The 27,827-nt window shown below is 47.4% G+C and overlaps 1 protein-coding gene across 2 annotated transcripts in view; it reads right to left on the bottom strand.

The window, feature by feature from the left end:
- Positions 1-17,685, bottom strand: part of XDH (xanthine dehydrogenase) — a 61,876-nt gene extending 44,191 nt beyond the window's left edge. For both annotated transcript variants that reach the window (XM_059405384.1, XM_059405382.1), the window contains exons 1-6: positions 17,534-17,685; positions 11,316-11,373; positions 8,506-8,602; positions 7,202-7,310; positions 3,604-3,730; positions 2,633-2,694 (exon numbers count right to left, since the gene is read on the bottom strand). In XM_059405384.1, the coding sequence (XP_059261367.1) occupies positions 2,633-2,694; positions 3,604-3,730; positions 7,202-7,310; positions 8,506-8,602; positions 11,316-11,373; positions 17,534-17,575 (495 nt within the window). In that variant the 5' untranslated portion in view covers positions 17,576-17,685. The remainder of the gene's footprint in view (positions 1-2,632; positions 2,695-3,603; positions 3,731-7,201; positions 7,311-8,505; positions 8,603-11,315; positions 11,374-17,533) is intronic.
- Positions 17,686-27,827: the final 10,142 nt, after the last annotated feature.

The raw sequence follows: 27,827 nt of genomic DNA on the forward strand, positions 1-27,827 counted from the left end.
CACCGCTCTGGGTGCCAATGGCAGAGCAGGGAGTAGTGTTCGCTGCCTCCCAGAACCGAGGCGCTGAGGAGGGGAAGGGTGTGTTCTCCTGACTGATGTGTGCCAAGAAGGCGGGAGTCTCTGCTCAGGATCTGGGAGATACTCCAGACTCCCGGAGTTATGCTGAGAGGCAAAGGTGGGAGCAACTCCCAGGCATGGGTCCAAGCCCATGTCCACAGCGGCCAGCTCCTGCAGAAGACAGCCCTCCTGCCCGTGAGTCACAGGAGACACATTGCCCAAGGAATGAATCACACCGTGACGAGTGTGCCCAGGAAAGCCCTCAAAGGGCCCGGAGGCTGACAGGATGGCCTCAGAGCATCTGAAAACACCGTCAGCCCTGTCCTCAGGAGAGGAGCCTTGGCTGCCTCAGCCCCCTGCCCACGCCACCCCGTGGGCCGACCCCAGCCCCCTCCTACACCCTAAGCCCTGCCGCCGGGTCTCCAAGCACCCTACTTTGGACCTTCCCACCATGGCTTTGGCCTTCTCCTCTGTGTTAAGACAAAAAAGAAGAGAGAAATAAAGTTCCCCTAGTGTCTCTTCTCATCTTTCTTCTTGGAGACGGTGACACAGGGGACTCACTGGACCCCACCTGAAGGGAGGGAAGCCTCGTCCAGCCAGCCGTCAGCCTCCCTCACCCAGTCCTTGTGGGGAAGGACATACTTCACGGAAGTACATTTTCCAGATAAAGTGTTGGCACAGTCTTCCTTAGATCTTTTTACTTGATACTTCATGGACGTGGCCATGACACAAATTACTGTGATGTACAATAACGTGCCACTGCCCTCCATGCCCACTGAGGTTGGATAAAGCTGGGTTTGTTTGTTTGTTACCCCCTGGAGAGATTTCTCCTTTTCTCAGCAGGCTGGATGGCTAGGCTTGTGTTCATTTTTACAGTTCCTCCATGCCTTCTTTGCTCCTAACCAGACATCATCAATTCTTGCTGTGAACAGCGTGCCTCCTTCTAGCAAACCCTCCCCACTTTCCGAAGATGCATGGCGGGCTTGAGAATGAGCTAAGCATTAGAGCTGTATGTAAACTCAGAATGCAGAGGCTCCAAATAAGACCTTGGGTGGAGGGCATGTCTCCAGGGAGTAAGGTGCATGAGCTCTGAGCACACTCTCTGTCCCAGTCACTTTGGGAGCTCTGCTCTGCTCCTCGAGGCCCAGCAGCTTGATCCAGGGAGGCAACACCAGCACAGTGGAACCGGGAACCCTTTCAATGATGATCAGACTCCAGCCCGGCAAAGGACCATACCATGGATTACATTAACAAACCCTTCTCTTTTCAGAAAGTAGGAGGGCTGGTGAAATTGTATCTTTCGAGAAGCCTCTTGAGAAATAAGTACATGGACAAGATGAACAATCCTCTGTTCTCAGGAAGCCTGAGCAATGGACGGAAGTCAAACAGCGAGGAATGGAAGAAACATACTATCATCGTAATTTAGAGTTGCCGTGTATCTAATACTTAGGCTGTGCCAGTGTTTTAAGGGCTTTAGGAGGGAGGAGTACTTCCCACAAACACCATAAGAATAATTATAGGTATTATTACAATTCTGTGATATTATTTTAATTATGTATGTTTTATTACAGTTATAGCTGTATTAATATAACATTGTAATATTGTATTATTATAATCCCATTTTAGAAACAAGGAAATATACCTGAGGTCATGCGTCGGGTCAGTGCAAGGATGAGATTTGAACCCGGGTCTGCACACTCCAGGTCTGTGCTTTTTGGTCATTTTCCCTTAAATCCATACCTCCTCATTCTCTGTCATCAAAAGCATTCAGCAAGATGCGCTGCCTTCCCTCCCTGTAGACCCCATCCCTGTGGCCACCCTCTGGGGTTATCTGGATACAACGCTCCTTTTCAGAATGGAGCAACCCTCAAGGTCCATGAAAGGCACAGGGGTCTGTGACTCTCCCTTTCAACCCAGAATCAAACCGAGAAGAGATGGTTTGATTAGAGTCAGGGCTAACTTGCCCCAGTTGGAGAATCAGGTGAAATCTGGGGAGACAAGCCAAGAGGGGAGAGGCCAGCCCTCTGTTCTCCCTGCAGGATGGCAGTGGTCAGGACCTGTGCGGCCAGGCTGTGGCTTCACCCCCAGAGATGTACAAACACGGCAGGGAGGCGCCAGCTGACTGGAGATCTAATTAGCAGTTTCACAAGCCCCACAGAGTGCCACCTGCAGACTGCGGCTCCGGCTCCGGCTCCGGCTCCGGCTCCGGCTCCGAGAAAGGAGAAGCTCAGGTGCTGGGGGCTGTTGTTATTTAACACCAGGCTCAGCACCTGGGCCACAGGAGCGTGTCAGACCCGAATGCCCGGGGGCAGTTAGCTCTGGGACTGCATGCCTCTTCCAGGAGCCAGCCTTCCCTGGAAGGAGGCTCTCGGCACTCCTGCTATTGCCAAGAACCCTCTGAACAAGAGGCGGGGTCCAGTGCCCGTGCCAGGTACCAAAAGAGGGACAACGGGCCAGGTGGCCCTCCTGTCTTTCTTCTCTTTCTTCCAGAGGCCCTTGGCATCTCTTCCACTGTGATTCCTGAGTGTTGCTGCTTTAGGAGCAGAGCCACAGCCACGCCGGGGCCCCCACTTACCCTGGCAAAGGTCCGGAAGCCCTGAAGGATGGGTCTGTAGCCCGTGCAGCGGCACAGATTTCCTGGGGGCAGAGGAAAAAAGCTGCGTTGAAAGCACAGGCCCCAGGGCAGGGGAGGGGCTTGTGGCTTTGCTCCTGGCTCAGTAAGACGCTCAATTTGCTTATTCTGTTTTCTCTGCCTGGAACACCCCGTCCTCCTTTTATTCCTGATTTCAAAACTTCTAATGCTTCTTCCAGGAAGCCTTCCTAGACTGCCCAGATTGAATCAGGTGCTTCTTCTGGGCCCTCCCTTGATGCCTGATCATACATTATAAACTCTCTTCTCACTTAGAGTGCAAACTCCTTGAGGGTAGAGACTGTCTTTCATCCCCTGGGCCATCCCTGTGCTCCCTGAGCCTTGCATGGTGCCTAACACGATAGGACCCAATACAACAAATTGAATAAATGATGAATCGAAATGGTGAATGGATGGGGAACCTGTTCAATCCAGTGAACAGATACCTTATCTAGGCTCCCGGGCCCAGGAGGCAAGTTGGGAAACCTGCTCCAGCCCAAGGCTCAGAATCATGGCCACCCTCTTCCTCGTTATGCGGCCTTTGCAGAATCCTGCTCTAGTACAAGGGGAGGAGAAAGGGAGCCATGTGACTAGCCTCTGTGGAATTTCCCAAATGATCTCCTCCACGCCCACCTCCCAGGGCCACCCCATCCCAGGGCAGGAGGACACCTCAGGAAGAGAAACACTAAGGCAGGAGACCCCTGGAGGTCTCCAAACCATGCAAGTGTTCTTTAGACCGAGAGAGGGCTCAACTCCAGCCGACTGGCACCCCCAAATTGGGGCAGTCTGAGTCTTTCCTCTGGAGGGCAGTGCCTCGCTCTCTTAGCCCATTCCCGACTTGGGCTCTGGCCCTGCCCTAACCCCCACCACGCCCCATTTGCCATGCCCCCTCCTAGGTGGCGTCTGAAGGCCCCTACCTTGGAAGGCATTCTCAATCTCCTCCATGGTGGGCTCAGGCTGGTTCCGAAGCAGCGTGTACATGCTCATAACAATGCCGGGCGTGCAGAACCCGCACTGGGAGCCGTGGCTTTTGGAGATTCTCTCCTAAAATGGACAGAGGACATAGACCCACATGCTGGCAGATGCTCTCTCAGGCTCTCTGGATGACCCACAGGAAGCCCCAGCATGCCAGCAGGGAGGATGGGCGAGCAGTCCCTGCACGAAGTCGGTCCTCGGCCCAGTGGTGGCCTTGGCCAGCCACCAAGCCTCTCCGGGGCCATGGGTACCTCGCCTGCACGATGAGGGCCACCCTGGTACTTATCTCTGGAGCCGTGGTAAGGATTTAATGAGATAAGTCACGTTAAACTCCTAACATTATTCTATCTGGCACATAGCAGGTGGTCAACCAACGTTGGTCATTCATAGGAAAGTCTCGTCGAAGAACAGTGACCATTAAAACCAGAAGGGCTTCTCACCCTCCATTCTCTGCACTGAACAGTGGAGGAAGGAGGCCCAGAGATTTAAGAGATTGAACCAAGAACACGCAGAGTGAAAGGAAGAGCAGTCTCACGTTCTTTTCATATTCTAGCCTGCAATCCAACAAACCAGCATTTATTAAGAAATAAATGAACGTTTGTTTTTTCCCCAAACTAGAATATCACTACATTCTTAAATGAAGGCAATGCCAGGAATCCATGGGAACATAAGAATCTGGAAATGTACCATATAGAATTTGTTATATGCATTGAATGTCACAGAATTCTCCTTTAAACTCTGCCAGATTTTTCGTACCAGGAGATTCACCATGTCCACATTATTATTATTATTGTTATTATTACTATTATTTTGTCTCCTGGGAGTTTCTCTTGGTACTTAAGTAAAATTACTGAAGTATTGTATTTCCAGTGCCTAGGATATACAAATGTTCCTCCACTTTATAAATATTTACTGTGCCAGGTGTGGTAAGGGCACTGGAAACAGAGCAATGAAGAAGAGAGACAAGATCTCCAGTCTCGGGGCGCCTGGGTGGCTCAGTGGGTTAAGCCTCTGCCTTCGGCTCAGGTCATGATCTCAGGGTCCTGGGATCAAGCCCCGCATCGGACTCTGCTCAGTGTGGAGCCTGCTTCCCCCTCTCACTCTGTCTGCTGCTCTGCCTACTTGTGATCTCTCTCTTTCTCTGTCACGTGAATAAATAAAAAAATTAAAAAAAAAAAAAAAAGATCTCCAGTCTCGTGAAGTTAGGAGGAGAAATACTGACAAAAGAAACAGGAAAATTCCAGGTGGAGATCAATGTTTTGTAGAGATTTAGTAGAGGCTGATGGGACCCGGAGTGACCAGTGGGCCTTTGGGAGTGCTCCGAAACAGCTTCTCTGAAGAGGTGTCTTTTAAGTTGAATTTAATAATATGACTCGAACCAGGGAAGAGTATATATGATCTAATTATGTTAGTTAAGAATCACCCCAGGGGGGGCCTGGGTGGCTCAGTGGGTTAAGGGTCCGACTCTTGATTTTGACTCAGGCCACAATCTCAGGGTCATGAGATCGAGCCCCATGTCAGGTTCTGCGCTGAGCACGAAGCCTGCTTAAGATTCTCGCTCTCCCTTTCCCTCCGCCCCTGCCCTGCTCTCTCTCCCTCTCCCTCTCTGCCTCTAATTCTCTCTCTCCTTCTCTCTCTGCCTGATTCTCTCTCTTCCTCTCTCTCTCTCTGCCTCTGATTCTCTCTCTCCCTCTGCCCCTGCCCTGCTCTCTCCTTCTCTCTTAAAAAAAAAAATTTAAGTTACTCCAGCTGTGGGTAGGGAATGAATAGGTTACAGGGGACAAGAGTAGAAATGGGGACCAGGACACAATGGTCCATGTACAGACCAAGCAGTAAGAGGGTAAAGGAAATGAAGGCTTCGCCATAGGGTTGGAAGTAAAGTAGACATGGCGTCTGGATGGATTGGGTGTGGTGCAGGAGAGAAAGAACCAAAGGTGACCCCCACATATTTATCTCCTGCAACTGGGCAGATGCTTTCGCCATTGACTCAGATGGAGGAAGACTGGGGGGAAAGGGGAAAAATAGGGTTTGTGAAGTCCGAGATGAGCCATCCATATAGTGATGTCAAGGAGACCGTTGGAATTATGAATCTAACCTCTGAGGAGAGGTCAAAGCTGAAGACATAAATGGGAGTGCCGCTGGCCCGTAGATGGGACTGAACTCGCCTGGGCATGGGGGTTGTGCAGACGGCGAGGGGAAGGGGCCCGGCCGGAGCCCCGAGGATGCTGCCGCAATTAGGAACTTGGCAAGCCTAGAGCCGGCCCTGAGTACCAGCCTGGAGGGAGGAAGGTGAGCAAAGCATAGTGTCCTAGAAACCCCAAGGGAAAAAAACCAATGGATAAGGAGAGGTGGAATCTGGCTCTACAGCTAACGCAGGGTCCAGTAAGCACATGGGGATTAAGAATCTGTACCACTGGAAAGGGAGGGGTTTGGTGGATTCATCAGATACGGTCCCTGTGTTTAAACTCTTCCGTCTTTCATCTGCTTGTTTCCAATTACAAGCCCGAATTCACCCTCTCACCTCTCCTGCAGGTTGGACAAGTTTAGTAATTTCCCCTTTTGCTGCCTAAGAAGTGAAGCATTATGGGCGCTGTGATCTCACATGACTTGTGCCAGCTGCCCTGCCCCTCCCCCGAGAATAAGCAGCTCGCTCAGCCCCAGGCTCTAGCCCAGCACCCACATCAGGTGCCCCAAAAGGCATGATCTGAGCAGCGGGTCTCCTCAAGTGGCCAACGGGCCTGCCTCCGGCACCTTCTGTGACTGTAATGTCTGGAAGACCCCCTGCCTCAGTTTCCCCATACGAGAAGCAATGGAAATGATGGCCTTTCCTTCACACAGTGCTCTGGTCCTGTGTGTCACCATGTTGCCTAAAAATGTCCTGATTCTTGCCACAAAACCTCAGATTACTGTTCGCTCTTGGTTCTTAATTTCAATCCACTGCCGGGCAGCCTGATACCATCAGAAAAAAAAAAAAAAAAAAATCTCAGTCCGACACTCAGACGCCTCTGTTCTCTCATTAAGCCCTTACTAACCTCCCTGTTAGTGGGGTAGAGGCCTAGCAGCCCACATCCGTATCCCCTGCAGGGGGCCGTCGAGAGGAGTCATGGGATTACCATTCCAGCAAGCAGGGAGTAGGTGGGCTTTTAATCAAGGGCACAGGGCATCTGAAACCTTGAACCTGAGACAGCAGGGGTTTCCTAAGCACATGCAGGGGCGGGGATGGGGGGTGGGTGAGGCGCTCCCTTGCCCCCCTCCCTCCAGGTCTGGCATAGGCAGCCTGCCCTGGCCACTGGGTCATGCTGACCTCACGGTTCCCTCATGTCACACCCACGGTGGCCCCAGGAGGGAGCTGCAGGCCTGGGGCCCATTTTTCTGCCTCACAGCTGCACCCCTCCCCCCAACCCAGCTTCTTCCCTCCCAGGAGAAGGAGGTGAGGGACGCAGCCCGGCCACAGTGCCTCTTGCCCGGGCAGCGACACTCAGCCTCACAGCCCAGAACAAGTCTGCGGCCCTGGCTTGAGCCTCCCTGGCCTCCGGTTACCTGCACGGGATGCAGCCTCGACTTCGTGCTTCCGATCCCTTCCACCGTCGTCACAGCAACATGATGCAAAGAGCAGATGGGGGCCAGGCAGGCGTTGGCAGAAAAGTGGCTGGAGCCCCAGATTAAGGGCATTCTGTGGTCCACTCGAGCCACCGGAGACTTAGAGGGGCTTTGTCATGACCCCTCCCTCTACGTTACGTTCTGGGCTCTTCCCTGGGTGTCCTTGCCTCTCTACCCTAGCCTCTGGGCTAGCAACAAAGGAGGCTCCCCACACCCCGGTGAGGCACGAGCCCCTGCAGGCTCCTGCGGGGCACTGGGCCTCCAAGCTGGAACACGAGGGTCATCCTCAGTCACCTCAGTCACCCCCACCCTGGAGGCTGAGTCAAGAGGAAATTTCTGGCAGGTTCCAAGCCCAGTGCTTGCTTCTCTGCCTGCAAGGTCCTTCCTTAGCCTCTTCAGTTTCAGAACATCCAGTCACGTTTGCCCCCCTGCTCTCACCCCCTTGTCTCCCATCCTCTGTGGGGGAAAAAGCAGGGGGCGATCCCCAGGAAACATGAGACACCAGCCCCTTAAACAGAGGTTTTTGATGTCCATTTTTTCTATTCACCATTCATCCATGTATGCAAGCAGCACCAGTTTCTGAGTCCAGTCAGATGCCAGGCACTCTGCTGAGGGCCGAGGAAACAAAGGTGAGTGAGATGTTCTTCAATAGCCCACGGTCAACCCAGGAAAATGTGTGAAGCCTGGGTGAAGGTGCAATTTAGACAGCTATGGTAAGTGTTTTAGGAGGGCTGAGCACAGAACACTCTGGGACCAGCACAGACATGGGGTACCTAACCCAGTCCTGGGAAGTCAAGGAAGGCTTCCCGGAGGAGGTGTTATTTTTCCCAGTCCTGAAAAGCGAGCAAGAGCTGGCCAGGTGGTGAAGTCCTAGAAGAAAGGACATTCAAGACCTGGACAACAGCTTATGCAAAGACCAGGAAATGAGTAGGCCAAGAGTGTCAGTAGTCCACAGTTGTCCTTGCAAGGATGGAGTGCTGGGCCCATAGAGAGAGATATCTGGAGAGGAAAGGTGGGGCACACTGTGAGGGGTCCTGAGAACTAAGCAGAGATTGGACTTTACTCCAAAGGCAGTGGAGTCTGACCGAAGGATTTCATAGGACTAGAAATGAGTCTGGGTCTAGAAAGTTCATCTATGCATACACACACACACACACACACACACACACACACACACACACACACGCAACATGACCCCTGCCTCATAGTCCTTGCATCACCACCAGCCAGTGGGCAAAGGATACACAATCTTGTTCTGGAAACGATCATACTTGGAAAGCATCACGGTGCAAGCCCCACAGCCGCCTTCGCCACAGCCCAGCTTGGTCCCGCTTAGCTTCACTGGGTGGTCGAGGGTTAAGGAACACAAATTCATAGAAGGATCTTTGCTGGGCTGTTGGGAAGTGCATGCGCACAGCTGTAAGTATAGAGTCATCCATTGGCACACACAGGCTCGGGCCCCTCAACCCAGGGAGGCTGCAGATCCACATGGTCCCCTCATCCCGGAATTCTGCACTGTGACCTGGAAGGTGGAGAATGGGACCATCTCCACTGCACAGATGAGGAAAAGCATCAGGGTCCCATCAGACAGCACTCAAGTATTCTCCAGGACTGGAGTCCTACTGCTCTCCAATCCTGGAGATGTTTCTTGGCATCAGGAGCTTCCTGGTCTGGTCTTAGGGGATCCCAACCCTATGGTCTCACTGCGCAGGGGTATCAGGGGGATCAGTCACCTCAAAGGCTGAGCACATGGGCAACCCTCATATCACCACAGCTGGGTGTACAATGAAGCCACTCGGGCCAGACAGAGACATTGATCTGTTCTGGGACCCATTGAGTCCTGCTTGTCACCTTGAATCTTTTGGGTTGGTGAAGTTCAGGAACCAAAGTTAGAGTTGGACCAAGGGCTTTTGAATATCTTCCCATAGGATATGTGACCAGAAATGAATATAATCTTTGAGGTTGGGAGCCAGGAGTAGCAACATCTCTTACATGTACTTGCAGAAGTAGTCTGATAACTTTGAGTCTGCTAGTGTACCTAAGTACTAGGCTATTCTAGAGAGCAGCACTGACCATGGCCCTTTTCCCTGAGACACATGGGCTCCATGGCTGCATTTCCTGCAGGCTGTAGGCCTCTGAGCCGTCCAGCTCTCTGCCGAAGGTCGAGGTCATTATCACTGGTCGCTTCCCTCATTTGCAAGATGAAATGAAACTTCATCATGAATTCTAGGCAGCCATTCATGGTCTGATCATTCAGTCATTTAAGTAATATTTATTTCTTACCTTTAATATGCTGGACATTAGTCTCTTTAAACATATAGCATCTTATACTTGAAAAAGACTTATACCCATGGACCCAGTTGATTTTCACAATAATTTCATGAGCAGGGGAGTCAGGAGCTGCTGTTTCTCCACAGATTAAAACAAAACAAAGAAAACTGGGACCCAGGAGGTAAGGTGGGCCCAGAAAGGCAACACGGTCACTCAGGTCACCTTGTGTGAGGGCCCAGACACAATCATCCGACTCCAGATTTGCGGACTCCTTCCTTCACCATGTGGCTCCCTCTTCTAAAACACAACTGGGAAGAGCTCTCTATACCCTAAGTTATTCCTCTGACTCCTCAGAATCTATGCAATGAGCAATAATTCAGACAACTTAATAGTCCAAAGTCTACCAGAATCTTCCAGCTGGGGGATTTTTTTTCAGAAGGCAGAATAGCAGTCAAGCCTGGGGTTTTCCTCTTTCCCAGAACTCTCAGAAATGAACTCTCATGGCGGTCAGCCAAAAGCCACCCAACCTTCACTTCTGTGAAAACTTTCAGTTTCAGATTTCATTTGAGATTTAACCTTCAAACTAGCAACTGCCATGATCAGGAATATCTGAGGCTCTGGGGCCTTCAAAACTTCATCAGAAAACTAGCATTGGTGTCCACAATGTCTGAAAATGTGCCTGTCTCCTCAGACCACCCCCCCGCCAGGTACAGGGGCTGGCAGTGGAGTTCTGTGCAGCCTCCTGATCCTACTGAGTCATTTCACCAGGTTCATGGGCCGTGAAACTCCAGACTCACCCTCTCTCAATGGAAAATCTAGGACAAAGTACGCTGGAGCTGGACATCATCTGATAAGAAGTACGTGAACCAGAGGGAAGGCTGTGGACTTCAGGCTTGCTTCTGTGGGTACGGCAACTACACTCTGCTGTCCTGGAACAGGGCACCTGAATGAGCCACTGGACATTCCTGACTCCAGGAGTGAGGGGGATTAGTTAGCAGAAGTTGGGATGAGCGACATCCCAACAACCAACCCTGAAGAGTTTTCAGCATGACTAGAATGTTAAGAGCATGCCTCTAGGTTTCAGTCAAGCTCTGCCAGGATTGGCCCAGAATAGACGAGCAAAAAGCAGGTCCCTTCTCATGTGCCAAACTCACTTCCTCCTCTGTCAGAGGCACTGCTATGGGGATCAATGAGCCCACCTATGGAAATCACCTTGAACTCTATCTATGTACAGTAAGTGCTCAGGAATCCCCTGTCCCTTGCCTCTCAGTGTGCCATCTCCACAGTGGATGGCACTCCACACACTTCCCCACTCTGGAATCCTTTCTCAAAAAACACACCTTCCTCTGACATTCCTTCCACCTTCACAGAACTGGAAAGATTCTCTGGAAAGCCTCAGTGAAGATCTCCTGAGGGAGGCCAACTCCTCCTGAGGGGAACGGCCACACAGTTCACCAGGGCCAATGAGGGCCTTTCACAGATACTCTTTTTACAGACCCAGGATTAAACCCTAGCATCACTAGAGTCTTACCTGGAAGAAATCCTAAGAAACATCAAAAATAATCCTCTCATTCGACAGTCGATAATTTTATACCTGGAGAGCTCAAAATAGGTCCCAGGGTCACACAACTGCTGAGTGACAGAGCTACAACTAAGATGCAGGGGTCCAGAGCTCTGTCCTCCACACTTTACTGGTTTCCCACAGTCACTAGAAAATAACATAAGGCCTAGAGAATGAACCCTCACTGTCCTGCGCCACACCCTCACCCCAAAGTCAGGATACGTTTTCTTCTCAGGTAGGCCAAAAGGGTTGTTTCTGGATCTGCATTTTTCTCCACCACCTGTAAGAACAAAAACAAAAGAAAAATGTATCCTAGGTATACTTAGCCACTGCCTCACCCAAGAGTTTGTCGAGCTAATAGGGATGTGCCCAATATATCATGAAAATGAAGGTCTTGGGGCGCCTGGATGGCTCCGTCAGTTAAGCATCTGTCTTTGGCTCAGATAATGATCTCAGGATCCTGGGATCAAGTCCCTCATTGGACTTTCTGCTCAATGGGAAGCCTGCCTCTCCTTCTCCCTCTGCCTGCTGCTCTGCCTACTTGTGCTCTCTCCCTTTCTGTCAAATAAGTGGCAGCCGCAGATCCCCATCTGTGCCCCAGGTATGTGCCATCTCAGAGAGTAGAGGGCCAGTCTGTTGGCCTGTGCTGCCAGTCATTGGCTCTGATAGCCAGCCCAATGCCAACAAAATAACACATATCAGACATGGAGAAGAAATCTCAACCCAAAAGTCCACAAATGGTTTATTCAATAAGATAGAAAAGTTGTCTATAAAGTGAGGTGCCAGTTTCTGATGCAAAGAGTCAAAGGAAATCCACAAAAACTTGCATTACTACTCCTACCCATCCTATGTTATGAAGGTAATAGGGTTTGGGTGACTGGGATGGTTAAGGAGAGAGAATATGTGACAAGAGTTTCTCTAGAGAGAGTGACACTATGAATCTTACATTTTCCTAAGGTTGAGGAGAGGAGGTATCTGCCTCATGCCTCAAACTTCATGAGGGGGCTTCTATAGCTCTACACAGGAAGCTAATATACAGCCTTTGTGAGATGGAGGATATGGTCGTCTGGCATATCTGAAAGCTAGAGATAGGCTTACCAGAGAAGCTGAAGAAGAAATGGCAGTGTTGGGATCGGTGTGCACTCCCAGAGTCTGGGAGGATAGAGGATGTGAAGTGTTGGCTGTGGACCTGGTGTAGGTCATGCAAGAGAGAGTGAGCTGGTGTGGAGGTGTTTAAATCATCCCCCAAGCACTGACTATGGAAGGCTTTGGACCTCCAATAGGGTCTATACTGAGGACCTCCCACAACTGGAGGCTAAGGAAGGGCCATGGGCCAGAGAAAAGCACATGCCCCATGTCATGAGACTTACAATGGAATGTTCCCAGTGGTGGGAAGCCATCTTCCACCAGTACTGACTTAATGAGAAATTTCTTCTAACCCCACCTCTCTATCCTGAACTGAGGCTGTGTATAGAAACTTAGAAATGACCATAGGATTTTTTACTGATTAAGAGCAATCCAAGAAGTCATAAAACTGCCAGAATTCGCCCCCTGAAAAAAAGTTTAAGGGAAAGCGGAAAATCAAATTAGTTTCCTTTCATTAAAACACCCCACAAGTCCAGTTTGTTCAAAGTCCTAGTTACAAAGTTCACACAGGAAGCTATTTCTTTTCTCTTGGAGAACTCATAAATGCACAAATAAAGATCCCTATCACTTTGCTTGGAAATGACAGGAAGAGCCTCTTAGCTTACTGCCTTCCCCCTGAGCTATGCCTTCCTCATCTTCTAGCTCAGCTTCCATCACATCCATCCCCTGCTCTGTGCCTCCCGTGACTTCTCACGTATGCCAGGTAACATTCAAGTTCCCTGGGCTATCTTCCAAGGCCCTTTCCCATATGTCTGCAATATTCATTTTCAGCCTTTTCCCCTCCTATTTCCATATGAACCTGGTCTTCACATCCCAGAGAAAATACAATGTATACCTCTGACTCCATGCCTTCAACTATTCCATTCTTCTTCCACCTGCATTTTGACTTACAAGACCCCAAACACTTCCCCAGCAAAGGCTTTTATATCATCTCAGCCATGAGTGGTCCAACCTTCCTTGCATTGCTACAGAGAATGGCTATGCTACTCTCACAGCATGGCTGCAGGGTTGGCCCAGCAAACACCATGGAACCCTCTCTGAACAGGACGCCAACGGGTATTCCAGAGGACAGACATTTTGTGGGGATATGAGCTTAGGAAATGCTGGGTTCAGCATATTGTTCTGATAAGATTTAAGCATCAAAACCAATAATATCTCTAATGGATTATAACCCATTAAATAAGATTAAAACTTATGAGTCCAAAGTGATACCTAATAAATAAACAAATTGGAGAGATGAGTAAGTTCATTCTGATGGAGGAATGCCAACTAATGAATCCAGTTAGCCATCTTGCAATCAGCACAGTAAATGAGCCAGTCTAGAATTATCCATGGGTGCTAAAACTAGTAGGTGAGAGTTTGATGATCAAGATATTCACATAGACTCAAAGGATCTTCTTACAGATCATTTGCTAACTATAAAGGATATTAAATTTATCTTGCAGTAGAGAAAACTGACAGATGCCACCTTAACCAAGTGGTCAAAATTCACATTCCAAATAATGGAGGAACCTGACCTCACATGTATCCCGATGTAATGTACTGAGAAACACTTACCACTTCTCTGGCATTCCTGCCCAAAATTCAGACTCTGAATATAATTATAAAAAAGCATAACAAAAACTCAAAATGAAAGACATTCTAAGAAATAATGGTCTATTCTCTTCATAAACATCAATGTCCCAAAAGACAAGGAAAGGTAAAGTGCCATTCCAGTTTAAAGGAAACTTAAGAGACACAGCAACTGAATAAATAGTATGACCCTGAGTCCCAGGCTTGGGAGAAAAGTTATCAATGACATCATTGGGGAAATTGGAAAATGTTGCAGAAGGGCTATAGATTAGGTAATAGTATTATATAAACACTTTATTTCCTGATTTTTATAGAGACTACTTCTATAAGAATGTTGTACTTTTGGTTTAAGGGTTAGAAGGGCATGATGTTGGAAATTTACCCTCAAATGGTTCAGAAAGAAAATTTTATACTTTGTGTATTTATTTCTATTAATTTTATACATAAATAAATATGTAACATTATGTAGGTACTTATATACATCTATATATCTACGTATATACCTATACACATATCCATATATGTCTTATGCACGTGCTTATCCCATAAACACCTATTCGTTGTGTGTGTGTGTGTGTGTGTGTGTGTGTGTGTACAGGGAGAGAGAGAATGAAGGAGATAATGATAAAGCAGATGTGATAAAATGTGAACAGTTGGTAAAGGTGTGTAGCCTATTGAGTGTTTCTTTGTATGCTTTGTACAACATTTTTGTACACTTAAAATAATTTCAAAAAGCAAAAAAAATTTTAAATAATTCTCTTCAGTAGAGGATTTCCAATGGCATTTAATACTTGTGCATTCATTCTGTCCTCATTAATTGGACGCCTGCTGGATGCCAACACTGTGCTAAGTGGTTGAAGAATATCTGAAAAGAGAGGGCACATGGGTGGCTCAGTCAGTTAAGACTCATGGTTTCAGGTCATGATCTCACGGGTAGTGGGATGGAGCCCCGTGTCCAGCTCCACACTCAGAGCCCCGTGTCCAGCTCCACTCCACACTGCTGGACAGTCTCTCCCTCTGCCCCTCCCCCCACCCTCACATGTGCACATTCTCTCTCTCTCTCCTCCCTCTCCCTGTAAAATAAATAAACATTTAAAAGAAGAATATCTGAAAAGAGCATTTTGTGGGCCTAGTTTTCTGTAAAATACATTTTGTAACATATTACTTTGCCTAATTATAATCCCTCTCTTTAACTGGTCCCTAAGGTCCCGAGGGGCAGGTGCCTGGCCTTTTCTCAGAGACTATACTCACCCAGTGCCAATGTACCCCACAGGCACAGGCCTGGCAGGAGCTCGTAATGTGAGTGAGTGAGTCAAAGCCACCATGAGGCTCTCTGTAGCTGCCACCTGCTTCTGTGGGAATCACCCCCACCTTTAGCTGTGCCCCTCACACCCAGTTGGCCAGACTCCTCCATGCACCACAGTCTCCACCAAACAGAAAGCTACTGCTGAGATACTCTAGAATCCTGCCCACAAAATGACTGTCACTACAATAACACCAAAATCCTGGGCAGCTCTTTCTTTCCTTCCAATGCTGACTCTAGAACAGAAGACATGGAAACGATCATCATCAAGGCCCATCACCACCACAGAAGCCCCCTGAGGTATTTGATCGTTGGTCTCAGGACCTCTCCAGAACCCCAGTCAGCAGAGACAGAGTCCTGGACAGACTGAAACAGGGAGAATAAGAGAATAAGGCCTACAATGAAGAGTGAGTCACCCATTCCAACAGCTTCTTTGGTAACTTCTCTGCACAATATCCAGTAACAAGATCTTGGAAATAGAAATGGGAACGCACGTACTCACAGCCACCTTGATCTGACTGGGGATTCCTGCTTGGTCTTGTGTGCAAAGCATGGCTTTTACTCATCATCACTTCTTAGATTGCCTCTCCACCTTTCTAGCACTTTCTCAAGAAGCTACAGGCTTATGGTATCAGAGCAACTGACACTAGGAAAACTTAACAGAGATAGTGGGTTTGATATGACGATACCATCTAAAAATGTTAAATTGCTTTCTGAAGTGGATCCGAGATACAGGAGGAAACAACCCCGCCAGGCCAGATTTCCCTCGAAACATGCCTTTTCGTGTCCAGTGCGTCTCAGCACACCATCCCTAAGGAAGAGCACGACCTCGTCCTGTCACATACGAATTGATGGCATGGTAAATAAGAGAATCTTGGAATAAGATGTGGCCCTGGAAGTCATTGAATCCAGCTGCTCACTCAATATAAAAACCATTTAGAAAAATTCCACCGAAGATGCTTCTTGTAAGGAATACTTCTAGAAAGTCAATTCAACCATTTCTTGGATCTCTCCGAGGCAATCGCTGAATGCAGCAAAGTTGTTAGAAATGCTGGGTGTAAAATTTCACAACCACCAACAGGGAAGCTGTGCCCTACCTCTTGGTTTGCTGCCAGATGCCAATCCTCAAAAGAAATTGACATGGAGAGACACACGGAACCTGGAAAAACATGGCTGACCCCACCCTCAGCACCTCCCGGTGGCACGCCTCACATTGAACCCAGTGGTCTTCAGAGCACTGATGTTGCCATAGCTCACAGAATTCCCTTGCTAGTCACCCAGACACATCCTGACCATTTAAGCACCGGATGCCCCATGAAGCTCATTTTAGCTCTTGAGAATTACCTCAAACGTTGCCTAATTTCTCAACTCAAAAACACCAGTAAAGCAAAACAAAGAAAATTATCCTTCTTTGAGGGCCCCTTGGCACAGTCACCCCTCACACTCTCTCCACATGGCCATTTGCAAGGTAGGACTACGGCTGTCCTTTCACTGTCCCTTTCATTCCTGACCTGGGAGCTGGAGCAGACTGGAGCATCTCAGCAGGGCTCGAGGGAGGGGGATGGGGACAATGCAATAATGCTTGCACGCTCCCTCCCAGCTCCTGTGGTGAAATTTGCAAGGATTCGAACCCTTGCAGGGCCTGGAGGACTGGTCTCCATGTCTGAAGTCCCCTTCTGCTCAACACCCCACCCCCCATGCTCCCGTGTCCCTGCCTACCAACAAAGTTCATCCGAGTGGGCAATTTTTATCAAAATGTTTATATAAAATTTTTATAAAATTTATATAAAATATTTATAAAAAATATAAAATATTTATATGCAGTATTAAGTGGAGGGAGGGGGAGAAACATGCCCCTTATGAAAAAGAAAAAAAAAAACATCGTGGCTTGCCCCAAGATGTTAGTAATGTCCTCCTACAAGCTAGTTGTCACATTAGCCTTGAAATGCCAGAATCAAACACTATGTCTCTCTCACACCCTGGTATTAGCAAGAAAACAAGTTCCTGTTCCTTCTCTCAGCAAAGAGAACAACAAAAACCAGAGGACAAATTGGACTAAACACAGAAATAGAGGCATGGTCGGTGACCTCGAGTCTCGTGACCCTGTGCCCCTGCCTTGGCTTTGGGTCAGGGTCTCTGAAGCTGCACACCGAGTGGGAATTCAAGCCTCTCTTCTCGCTTGCCTCCCCGGACATGCCTTTGCCCCTGGAGCATCCTGTCTATGTTCCAGGTCTGAGAAGGGTTTCTTCCCCCAGTGTTACCCAAAATGCAGCAACGACTTTGGAGGGAGGGAGAGAAGAGACGGGGAATGAGTGAGAGAGGAGAGAGAGAAAGAACAGAGCCAGCGTCTTCCAAAGAACAAACATCAGGCCCTGGGAGGGCAGCAGAGAAGTCGGACCTGAGGCCAGCTCCTTCTTACCTTCTTGCCATTCACAAAGAAAACCAACTCATCTGCTGTCATTGTTACAGGTGGGGTCCCCGAACTCCAGCTCTTCACTCCCAGAAGGCACTGACACACCGCCTGGCTCAGCAGCTTGAAAAACTACACCTCCCCCCAAAAAATGAAACTTGGCCAGCCAATCGGAGAAAAGCAGCCTAGAGCTCCAGGGCACCGGGAGGGCTTGGCAAGAGCCAGCGGTTTATGTAATGAGGAAAACGCAAACAATCTTAGGCAGGAAACCACACCTCCAATAGCTGTGTCAAAGAGCACGGAGGCCTGGGGGAGGGCCGGTGAGGGCCGGTGACCAGGTGACCCATGGTCTTAAGCACCACCCTCCTGGAACCTGCTCCATCGCCCGAAGGAGGAAGGGCCCAAGTCAGAGCCCTGGGATAAAAAGGATTCACACCTTCCCCTCCACACTTGGCATTTTCCCATTCGGGTATACAGCAACCCGGGCTCAGCACTTACACGGACGACGCATTTTCACACGGCCCGGAGGAGCTGCCACGAGGTCACGAGCCATGGAGCCCAGTGATCCAGAACCAAAACCTGGCATCTGACCTTGGCCATGTTGTCTCCAGAACTGCCGTTTTCATCCTGTAGATGGGCCTACGAATGGCACCGAGAGCAGAAGGCAGAGAGACAAATGATATGTTTCCGGAATGTGTTGTAAGTATGCCAAGAACCAAAATCTTTACTACTGTCGTGAATGAAGCACAACAAAAACTATCCTGTTGACACACCATTTCTTTTTTTTTTTAATTTTTTATTTTTTATAAACATATAATATATTTTAATCCCCCAGGGAACAGGTATGTGAATCACCAGGTTTACACACTTCACAGCACTCACCATAGTACATACCCTCCCCAATGTCCATAACCCCACCCCCTTTTCCCCAACCCCCTCCCCCCAGCAACCCTCAGTTTGTTTTGTGAGATTAAGTTTTGTGAGATCTTGTTTTGTGAGATCACTTATGGTTTGTCTCCCTCCCAATCCCATCTTGTTTCATTTATTCTTCTCCCACCCCCTTAACCCCCCCTGTAGCATCTCTACTTCCTCATATCAGGGAGATCATATGATAGTTGTCTTTCTCCACTTGACTTATTTCACTAAGCATGATGCCCTCTAGTTCCATCCACGTCGTTGCAAACGGCAAGATTTCATTTCTTTTGATGGCTGCATAGTATTCCATTGTGTATATATACCACATCTTCTTTATCCATTCATCTGTTGACACACCGTTTCTGAGGGTCTTCTCTGTTTGTTTCTCCCAGGAAACGGCCCCTGATAAGTGATCAGAGTAACTCATTAAGAATATTTCAAAATATCGAATAAATTAAAACACCCACACCTTCCAGGCCCTGGCCAAGTTGACACAGAACTGCAAACTTTCCCCCTCCAGTACCCATTACCTGCTGGTGTGCATGGACAGGCACACAGCCCACCGGGGCAGTACCAGTGACACTCTGTGGTCAGCCCCTAGCTGGGCCTCCCCCATACACACACAGGCACAACTGCACCAGCATTCCCTCTGGTCTTTAGTCCTGGAACAGTCAGCCTCTCTGCAGTGGGTCTCTCCCCCTGATCCCCACGCAGGCTACATGGGGAAAGAAAGGAGTCTTAGGCACATGACCTCAGGGGGATGGCCCACTAGGACATTATCAGCACAATGCCTTCTCCCTCCACACACTTCATCTAAGTAGGAGATGAGATCTCACCTCTAGGGAGACAAACCATCTTCATTTGGCCCCAACTCTTCTGGTCAAAGCACTGACACTGTGACCAGTCTCTCAGTGCATGGCAAACTGGGATGGTTGATGACCATAAACCAGTGGTTCTTCACTGGGGGATTGGGAGACATAGAGGAGACATCCCCATGTCCATATGCTTCAAGGTCACGACTGAGAGATGCTACAGGTTTCTAGTAGCTAAGAGGACAGCGATGCTACTAAACAGCCTCTCAGTGTATAGGACAGCCCCCCGCAACAAAGGATTATCTGGTCTGAAGAGGTCAATAGAGTCAAGATTGAGAAACCCCGCTCTAAAAAGGAGAGAAGGAGGTGGGGAGAAGCAGAGCAGCTGATTGCGGGCAGTGTTTCGTAATAGCTCCGTCCTCCCTGACCACACACACTCACTCCTCAGGGCTAGGGAGGCGTTTCCTCCATCCACTGATCTGCCCAGTTTTGCAAGCCCCCTGCTTTCTCCTGGCTCAACTCTGGCCATATTCCCGGGAAACTCTCAAGATCCAGAGGGAGGACGGAGAAAGAAGTTCGGGTTGGGGGTTAAGTAGTTTGGCTTAAATAATAGCTCTAGTACCTGTGTGAGACTTTTGGCAAAAATCACTCTCTTGGCTTCAATCTGATCTACAAAAATGGGGTAACTGCCTCCTTTGTAAGAATCCTGCCAGGTAAGGATGAGAGAGCCAAGGTTTAGGCAGCCGACCTTCAGCCCTTCTCGGTCATCTGGAGGTCAAATTCCTCTCTGTTATTGTGGAGCATTAAGAAAAACAGAAGTGAGATAGATATTGAACAAAGGCTTCTGTTGTTCAGATTTCATTTCTGTGGTAACTGTGGTAACTCAGTTATTTCTGTAATACGGAAATTTGGCAAAACGCTGACTTTGTATGATTATTGATTGTCAAAATATCGGTGACCATTTCCTTCTCTGTGCTTTTCTAAAATATTACAAATTAGAGGAACCATCTCTAAAAAGCACTTTTCACCAAGCTGAAGACCTCCTGCTTATGCTTTCCATATTGAGACAAGAATTCTCAAATTTGGGCTGAATTCATGGATTTCATGCTTTGGGGTTTGGGCAACTGTAACTTACAATACATTAACTTAACCCATTTTTTCCTAAGGAATGCCTTAGTTTATAATAGGCACTGTATTGGCGTGAGGTCTCAAGTCTGCAGGAGAGCCGGATAACCCCTGAGACCTCCAGGACAGTCCTGGAATAATTTCTGGAAATCAAGAGTTAAGAATGAAAAGGGCAGAATCCTAATTTCTGGGACAGCGAGCTCCCTTGGGGCCAAGTGCTCCCAGCAGGAAGTGATGAAGAAGCAGAAGGCTAGCCGAGGACAGAGCACAGCTGACATCCTGAAACCCCCCCCCCCCCCCCAATCCTGGGTGGATTTGTGTAACATTCTTTCTGGAAGCTCCCAACCCTCTTAAAGTTCAACCCTTGCTAGAGGGAAAAACAACCTGAACTTGACAATGGCAAGACCTCTGGTATCGCAATCAGCCACCCCTCACTAACCCTGGAGGCAGCAGCCCTTTCTGCCCATGCGTCCTGTCCCTGTGCTTTAATAAACCACCATTTTGCACCAAAGATGTCTCAAGAATTGTTTCTTGGTCCTCAGCTCCAGACCTCACCCCACTGAACCTCACCTATACTCCAAACCTACACCAGAAGAACAATTCAGGAGAACTTCTGGCATGTTCCCTGGAGGCCTGGTCAGGACCGGGCGACAGCTGTCCAGCCTTCCGTGCTCTGCGGGGCTCACTTCCTTGCTATACGTCTGAATTTGCATTTTCGCCTGTACCCTACGGCATTTTTTGTTCATTTTCTTCACTTAAAATAACTTTCACTCGAAAAGAAAAAAAAATCAATTTTCTTTCAAACGATTTCATTACTCACTTTGTTGTTTTTTTTTTTCTACTAGCTTTGTTTTGTTTTGTTTTGTTTTGTTTTGTTTTTCTAAGCCTGGTTTCTCTGCTACAAAGGTCCAGGCCGGATAGAAGATTTTGCTGTGTTCTCAGAGCATCCCTGTGTGGCGGCACCTGTCTTCCCTTGTTCTCTCAGACGTCTAGATTATTAACTAGCCCTAATCATAGTTCTTGGCACCTGAAGAGCATGACATAATTTCATTTGATCCTTATAATAGCCCTGAGAGATGGGCAGGGAAGTTATTATTATCTTCCCTTTCTAGACAAAGAAAATGAGGGTCAAAGAGATCAACTTGCCAACAGTCTCACAGCACACCAGCCTCCTACCCACTCGGCAGCAGAGAAATCGGTTCTGAGATGGTTCTTCACTAACTGTGGAGAATAGATCTGGGATTGTCAGCATGGCATTCATGGTCCTTCTCAAATCCAGCCTCTGGATGGCCAAGTGTCTTTCTTCCATGGCTAGAGGGTGAGCCCTGGAATCAGGAGCAGAACTGTGCTTGCTGCTCTGCCGCCGGTACCTAGCCTACTTCCAGGTCTGCAAGAAAGATCAACAAACGCTTACGGGACCGAGTCCACGATGCAAGGAAAGAGTTGAATTTTCAGAAATGTCTCAGCCCCTGATTTTTTTTTTTTTGATTCATTAATTTTTTTTTTTTTAGCATAGCTGATACAGCCTATTACATTGTTTCAGAAGAACAACACAGCGATTCAGCAGTTCTAAATATTATGCTAGGCTTATCCCATGTGTGGCTACTACCTGCCGTCACGCAACACTATCACAATATCACTGACTCTATTCCCTGTACTGTACCTTTCGTCCCCATGACTTATTCATTCCATAACTAGAAACCTGTATCTCCCACTCTCCTTCACCTGTTTTGCTCATCTCCCTACCGCCCTCCACTCCAGCAACCATCAGTTCTCTGTATGTTTAGGTCTGATTTCTGATTTTGTTTGTTTGTTCATTCATTTGTTTTTTTTTTTTTTTAGATTCCACATGTAAGGGAAATCATATAACATGGTATTTGTCTTTCTCAATCTGACTTATTTTACTTAGTATAATACCCCCTAACTCTTATCAAATACAGAAATTTCCCCCATTATTCCGGATATTATTGGCAACATTTAATTCCCTCACCAGCTCCTTTCCAACTAAACTTCTATCATTGATATTAAGTAACGAGATAGTATTCCTCAGCAACAAGTAAACCTTTATTACTATGGCAGAAATCAACCCTTGATATTCTTGACACATCTGGGAAGTAGATCCTTCTAGAATCAAGAAGCTGGTATTATTGAAAAAGAGACACTGAGTCAAAACTTTTAAAAGCATCTGAATTTCAGCCTGGGTCAGTTACTACGGGCATACAAGAGTTCAAGGAATAGAAAAATCCCAGAAGCAATTTGAACTCATTTTATCTGTCTGCATCTACTATGTTTTTTGAGAATGTCTTTTTTGTACTCAGTTAACTCTGTAACTCCAAAGACATTTGTGGTGATGATAATGTGTGCCAATCTGGACACAAAATCAGGTCTCTCTTTCGAATCCAAGGTGCTCCAGCACATTTAGGAAGGAGAGTCCTTACCTCTGACTCATGCAAAAGATCAACTCACATTTGCCCTGTAGATAGCATGGCCCAATGAGTAGCCACTGAAGAAAATTATTTTCACAACTTATTTACACCCCCTATGCCTCTCACCTGACTTTTTTCATTTTATCATCTGAAATAGTATACAATGCGCTCACTTAAGGTATTTATGGTTACACCCATTCTCTCTCCAGTAGAATGTAAGTATGGCAGACATGTCTACTCTTTCACCAAATATCCATGCCTTTCTTCTCTAATGAAGAGTTTCTGCTGGGAGGTCACTGCCCTGCCAGGAGAACCATTTCCTACCTTCTTATAGGTGAGGAAGGCCTCTGACTGAGTTCTGATGAATATAATGTAATGTGGGTGAATGTGATGTTCACAATATCAAGGCTCCCGTTCTCTCTTTCCACTGTCTGATCACTAATGTCAATGCCCAGGATGACCTGGGAAGCCACACACTGAAGATGGCAGAACTTCCAGTCAGTCCAGTGTTTAAAGAAACACAATGATCTGAGTGCTCTCTTCCCCTACTCTGGGAGGTCGTGGGGAAGGAAGATATTTTCCCCTACCCTTCAGAGTACTTCTAGATGGTCTAAGAATTAAATTGACAAGAGACAGGTAAACAGGAGAAAAATATAAACAAAATTTAATTACATGTACCCAGAGGCCCAATAACAAAATTGAGACCCAAAGAAATGACCAAGTCAGGCGGTTTATATATATATATATTTTTTAGACAAAGAAACATAAATCTGTAAGGAATGGACAGGACAAAGAAAGCTTGTGTTCAAGAGCTTCAGTTGGTAAGGAATTCTAAACAGAATTTGGACTGGGGGAGTTAACTGGTAAAAGTAGCAAAGTTCATATACACAAACTTCTTTGCCTAGAATTCTCTATCTCTGGTGACAAAGATGTCTCTTTACCTCTGGGTACATACAGGGAGAGTACTTTTCACAGGGATGATTTATTTCCTTTCTGAAGTCAAAGGCCAGGGTTGGGGATGCAGTCAGATTATTCTTCTTATATTGGTTGTTTCTTAAATAACTTTAATTCAAAATAAAATCAAAACACAAAATGAGGGGTGCCTGGTTGGCTCAGCCAAAGCCTCTGCCTTTGGCTCAGGTCATGATCTCAGGGTCCTGGGATAGAGCTCTTTGTCAGGTTCTCTGCTCAGCAGTGAGCCTGCTTCTCCCTCTGTCTCTCTGCCTGCCTCTCTGCCTACTTGTGATCTCTCTCTTTCTGTCAAATAAATAAATAAAATCTTTAAAAACAACAACAACAACAACACCAAAGTGGTACATTTTGGGGCAGCCTGCCCTAGACTCCCACATTGTCTATATGACTTTATAGAAACAAGAAATAAATTTGTATTGTGCTTACCCATTGAGATTTCTGGGTTTCTTTATTACAGCACCTAGTATTACATTCACTAATACAATAAGTTCTCCAAGGGCAGATGTTCACTTGTCTGTCTTCAGTGCAGAACACTACATGGACATGATAAACATAGTATTTACTCAAAAAATACTTTTTGAATGATGAACGAAGAATAAATGAATGAATGACAACAAGGCCAGAACCTGGTTTTAGTTAAAGGCAAGACAGCATGGCTTGAATATCTGACTTGCCAGATATTCAAGCAATATCTTGAATATTGCTTTGCAAAGCTACATGTGCAAATGATGTCACCATGGATCTTGGGCTCCTTGGCCTTAAGTGTCCCCATCCCCACAACTTGATTTTAAGGATGGGCTCTAGAGAATCTTCTATGCTGGGCAATGGTCACATATCCATTCATTTATCAGTTTCAGTGGGATTCTGCCATATCCTAGGCCGTGTACTGGGCATTGATTAATATAGGGTCAGAGAGGCTTAAAGGGCATCACGGGCAGCTCATTGTACTTTATGTATTACCCAGGATCTCTGAGCCAGCACTGCAGACCCACAACTTACATTCCTCCTAAATATCACCACTCCCTGTGGCAGTGATGCAGAATTCGGACTTACATATTGATACCTTTGAAGTAGTTATCACTTGAAAACTTGAGAGTTTCCTTCAGCTCTCCCAGGGCTGCCCCCACCCGTTTTATTACAGTAGTCTTTGGAAAGTCAAATTAGGGTACAGGCCTCTATGGGGGAGATCACCCACCATTCCCATTCTAAATTTGTCTCGGAACCAGCATGTTCCATGGGAACATAGTGTTGTTAATGCTGTTATTTGCTTTCTCTTTTAAAAAGGAAGGAACTCTTTCACTTATGAAGAAAAAAAAAAAAAAGAGCTGATTAAACCGCTATTAATATCCTGGAGCATAAAACCCCAAAGTAATCATGGGCAGAAGGCAAGCTAGCCACCTCAGACTTGTTATCTTGAAGCCACCTCAGACTTGTAATCTTGAAGTTCAGACTTGTTATCTTGAAGTACAGAGAGGCTGTGGGAACTGGACTGACCTTCTGCATAGAGGCATCTCTCCCTGTGGTCTGGTCCCTGCCTGGATGAGGCTGCTGTCTACTGATGGCACCTTCTCCTGTGTCACACTCCTAGAAGCAGCCTGCCCTTCTCTCCAGAGCCACAAAGGCCAGCTAATCATTGCATTAGAGGATTAACATTTGCGATGTTGGCCATCCACGGGTAACCCCCACATTTTGGGACCTAACATTTGCCATTTTTCTGAAACCACGGGTCTCAATCTCATGAACTAGAAGTCTGAATCAGCACACTGACCACTTCTCCCTGAGGGATTTCAGGGGCTGCTTCTACTGGTAGTTTTGTTCTCATGCATTTGTGAGAATTGGAGAAATTAAGACCTCACATCTCCTTACTGATTTAGCAACTTAAAGCTCATTTAGGAGAATACAGGGCTCTCGCTATAAATCCTGCCATGGGAGGCCCCCAGTCCTGAGGCTGGTCTACTGGCCAAGGCTAAATCACTTCCACAGTAAGAGACATTTTAAAGAGGACAAGGATTTATGAAGATGCAAATATGTGCCAGGTCCTAGGCCAGTCGTTCTGTATGGATCTCATTTACTTTCTACAATACCCCTCTGACAGATATAATTTCTTGTTTTCTATGTGAGCAAGCTGTCTGGGCTCAGAGGGTTTCCATAACCCCCATGCAAGGGGAAACCAGGATTTGAGCCAAGTTTCTCAGAGTCTAGAATCTCTGATAGCAATAGAGAGCAGAGGCTGGGCTTTTCCTGTGACACCTCCCCAAGAACGGCTCTTCCTAGAACTCGGAGGCAAGGGAGACACTGCATCCTTGACAAAGTCCTCCCTTCACGCTGAGGAAGAACCCGGAGGGAGAGAGTCAGTGTGGTGTCAGCAGAGGAAGAAGCAGCAGGAGCGCGGCCTCCCTAGGGCTGCGGCAGCACCGGCCCTTCAGGCCTGTCTTCTGAACAAACACGCAGAGAGGCTCTACAGCTGTTTTCACTCTTGCAGGCCATATGAGGTGCTCTGAGGACCAAGACCAGCCAGCATGCATAAATCAGGTAGCTGACTATAACCGTACTGGGAAATCCTGTGATCCCAAATAGAATATAGAATGTCACAAAGTTATAGGGTTAGAACAAGACTAGGAAGTGAATCTAATCTCAACGGTCACCCATCTGACACTGACTCCTTGGGGACTGAGAAAAGGGCCTAGGTTCCAGCCTCACTCTGCCAGGAGGAGCAGATGAAATGGAACTTCTTACTCTTCTGCCACCGGTCCCTGCAGGACCCCAGACCTGGGGCATACACAGAAGGGGGAAGGTAGGAGTGCTCATATAGGGCATACCCAGGAGGTGAACTTGGCCTCTGTTCTCTTTGGAGAGCCAGAGGTATTGATAAACTTAAGAACCTGTGGTCCTGGGGTGCCTGGGTAGCTTAGTCTGTTAAGTGGCTGCCTTTGGCTCAGGTCAGGGTCCCAGGATCCTGGGATCGAGGCCCTCATCAGGCTCCCTGCTCAGTGGGAGGCCTGCTTCTCCCTCTGCTACTCTCTCCCCAACCCCACTCACAAATAAATAAATAAAATCTTAAAAAAAAGAACCCGTGGGCCTGAGGTATCCCATACGGGAGTTGAAACCTTTCCCTCTGTGTTCCAGGAAGCGACCAAGTCTATAAGTCATAGACTCAGGCCTAAGCAGATGAGAAGGAAGACCGAAGACCCAAAGGGAGGGAGGGAGTCTAGGAAAGGATGGCAGGGACAGTTGCCTTGTGGGTGCTCCCTGGCCCCTTAGCAGGTGTCCGTCCTATCCCTGTGATTCTTGGCTGCCTCCTGTCTCCAGCTGAGTAGCCAGACCAGCAGAGTTCACAGCCCTTAATGACCCGGAACGTGCAACTGTGTGGTTTTGATCCCTATCAGTGTTCTCCCTATACTAAACGTCCCCTATTCTTCACGTCTATCTTATCGTCACCATTATTCTGAGAATCTCACATGGAAGCAGGAACTGGGGTGACAAGAATCTTGTGAATGGATCATATAGCCCCAGGATCCCCATCTATGCTGCCAATGAAAGAGCAGCTCCAGGAAATGCATGAAACATCCTGCCTGGAGCTAAATAAAGAGTGCTTCCCTGGTGGGTCTGTGAGCAGAGCTGGGGGGCTTCCCCCCCCCCCCCCCCCCAATATAGATAGATGCGCGCGCGCACACACACATATATATACATATATACATACACACACAAATATATATACATAAATATATAAAATACATAAATATTAAGTCTGTGTATTTATAAATATAAATTATATATACACACACATATATACACATACATATAAACACAAATATATATATACATGAATATATAAAATACACAAATATTAAGTTTGTGTATTTATAAATATAAGTTATATATACACATATGTATAAAATCTTTTCCTAGGCAAAATTTCGCAAGCCTCCCCATGACTTTGTTAGGAACAGACAGAGGCCCCACTCCACTGGTCTAGAAGATTTCAGCAGCCAAGCACTGAGTCGAGATGACTCCACAGAAGGTGTCCCAGCGTGGAAGATGAGAGGCTCAGGC

Source organism: Mustela nigripes, chromosome 7, assembly GCF_022355385.1.
Source record: "Mustela nigripes isolate SB6536 chromosome 7, MUSNIG.SB6536, whole genome shotgun sequence".
Classification (NCBI taxonomy): Eukaryota; Metazoa; Chordata; class Mammalia; order Carnivora; family Mustelidae; genus Mustela; species Mustela nigripes.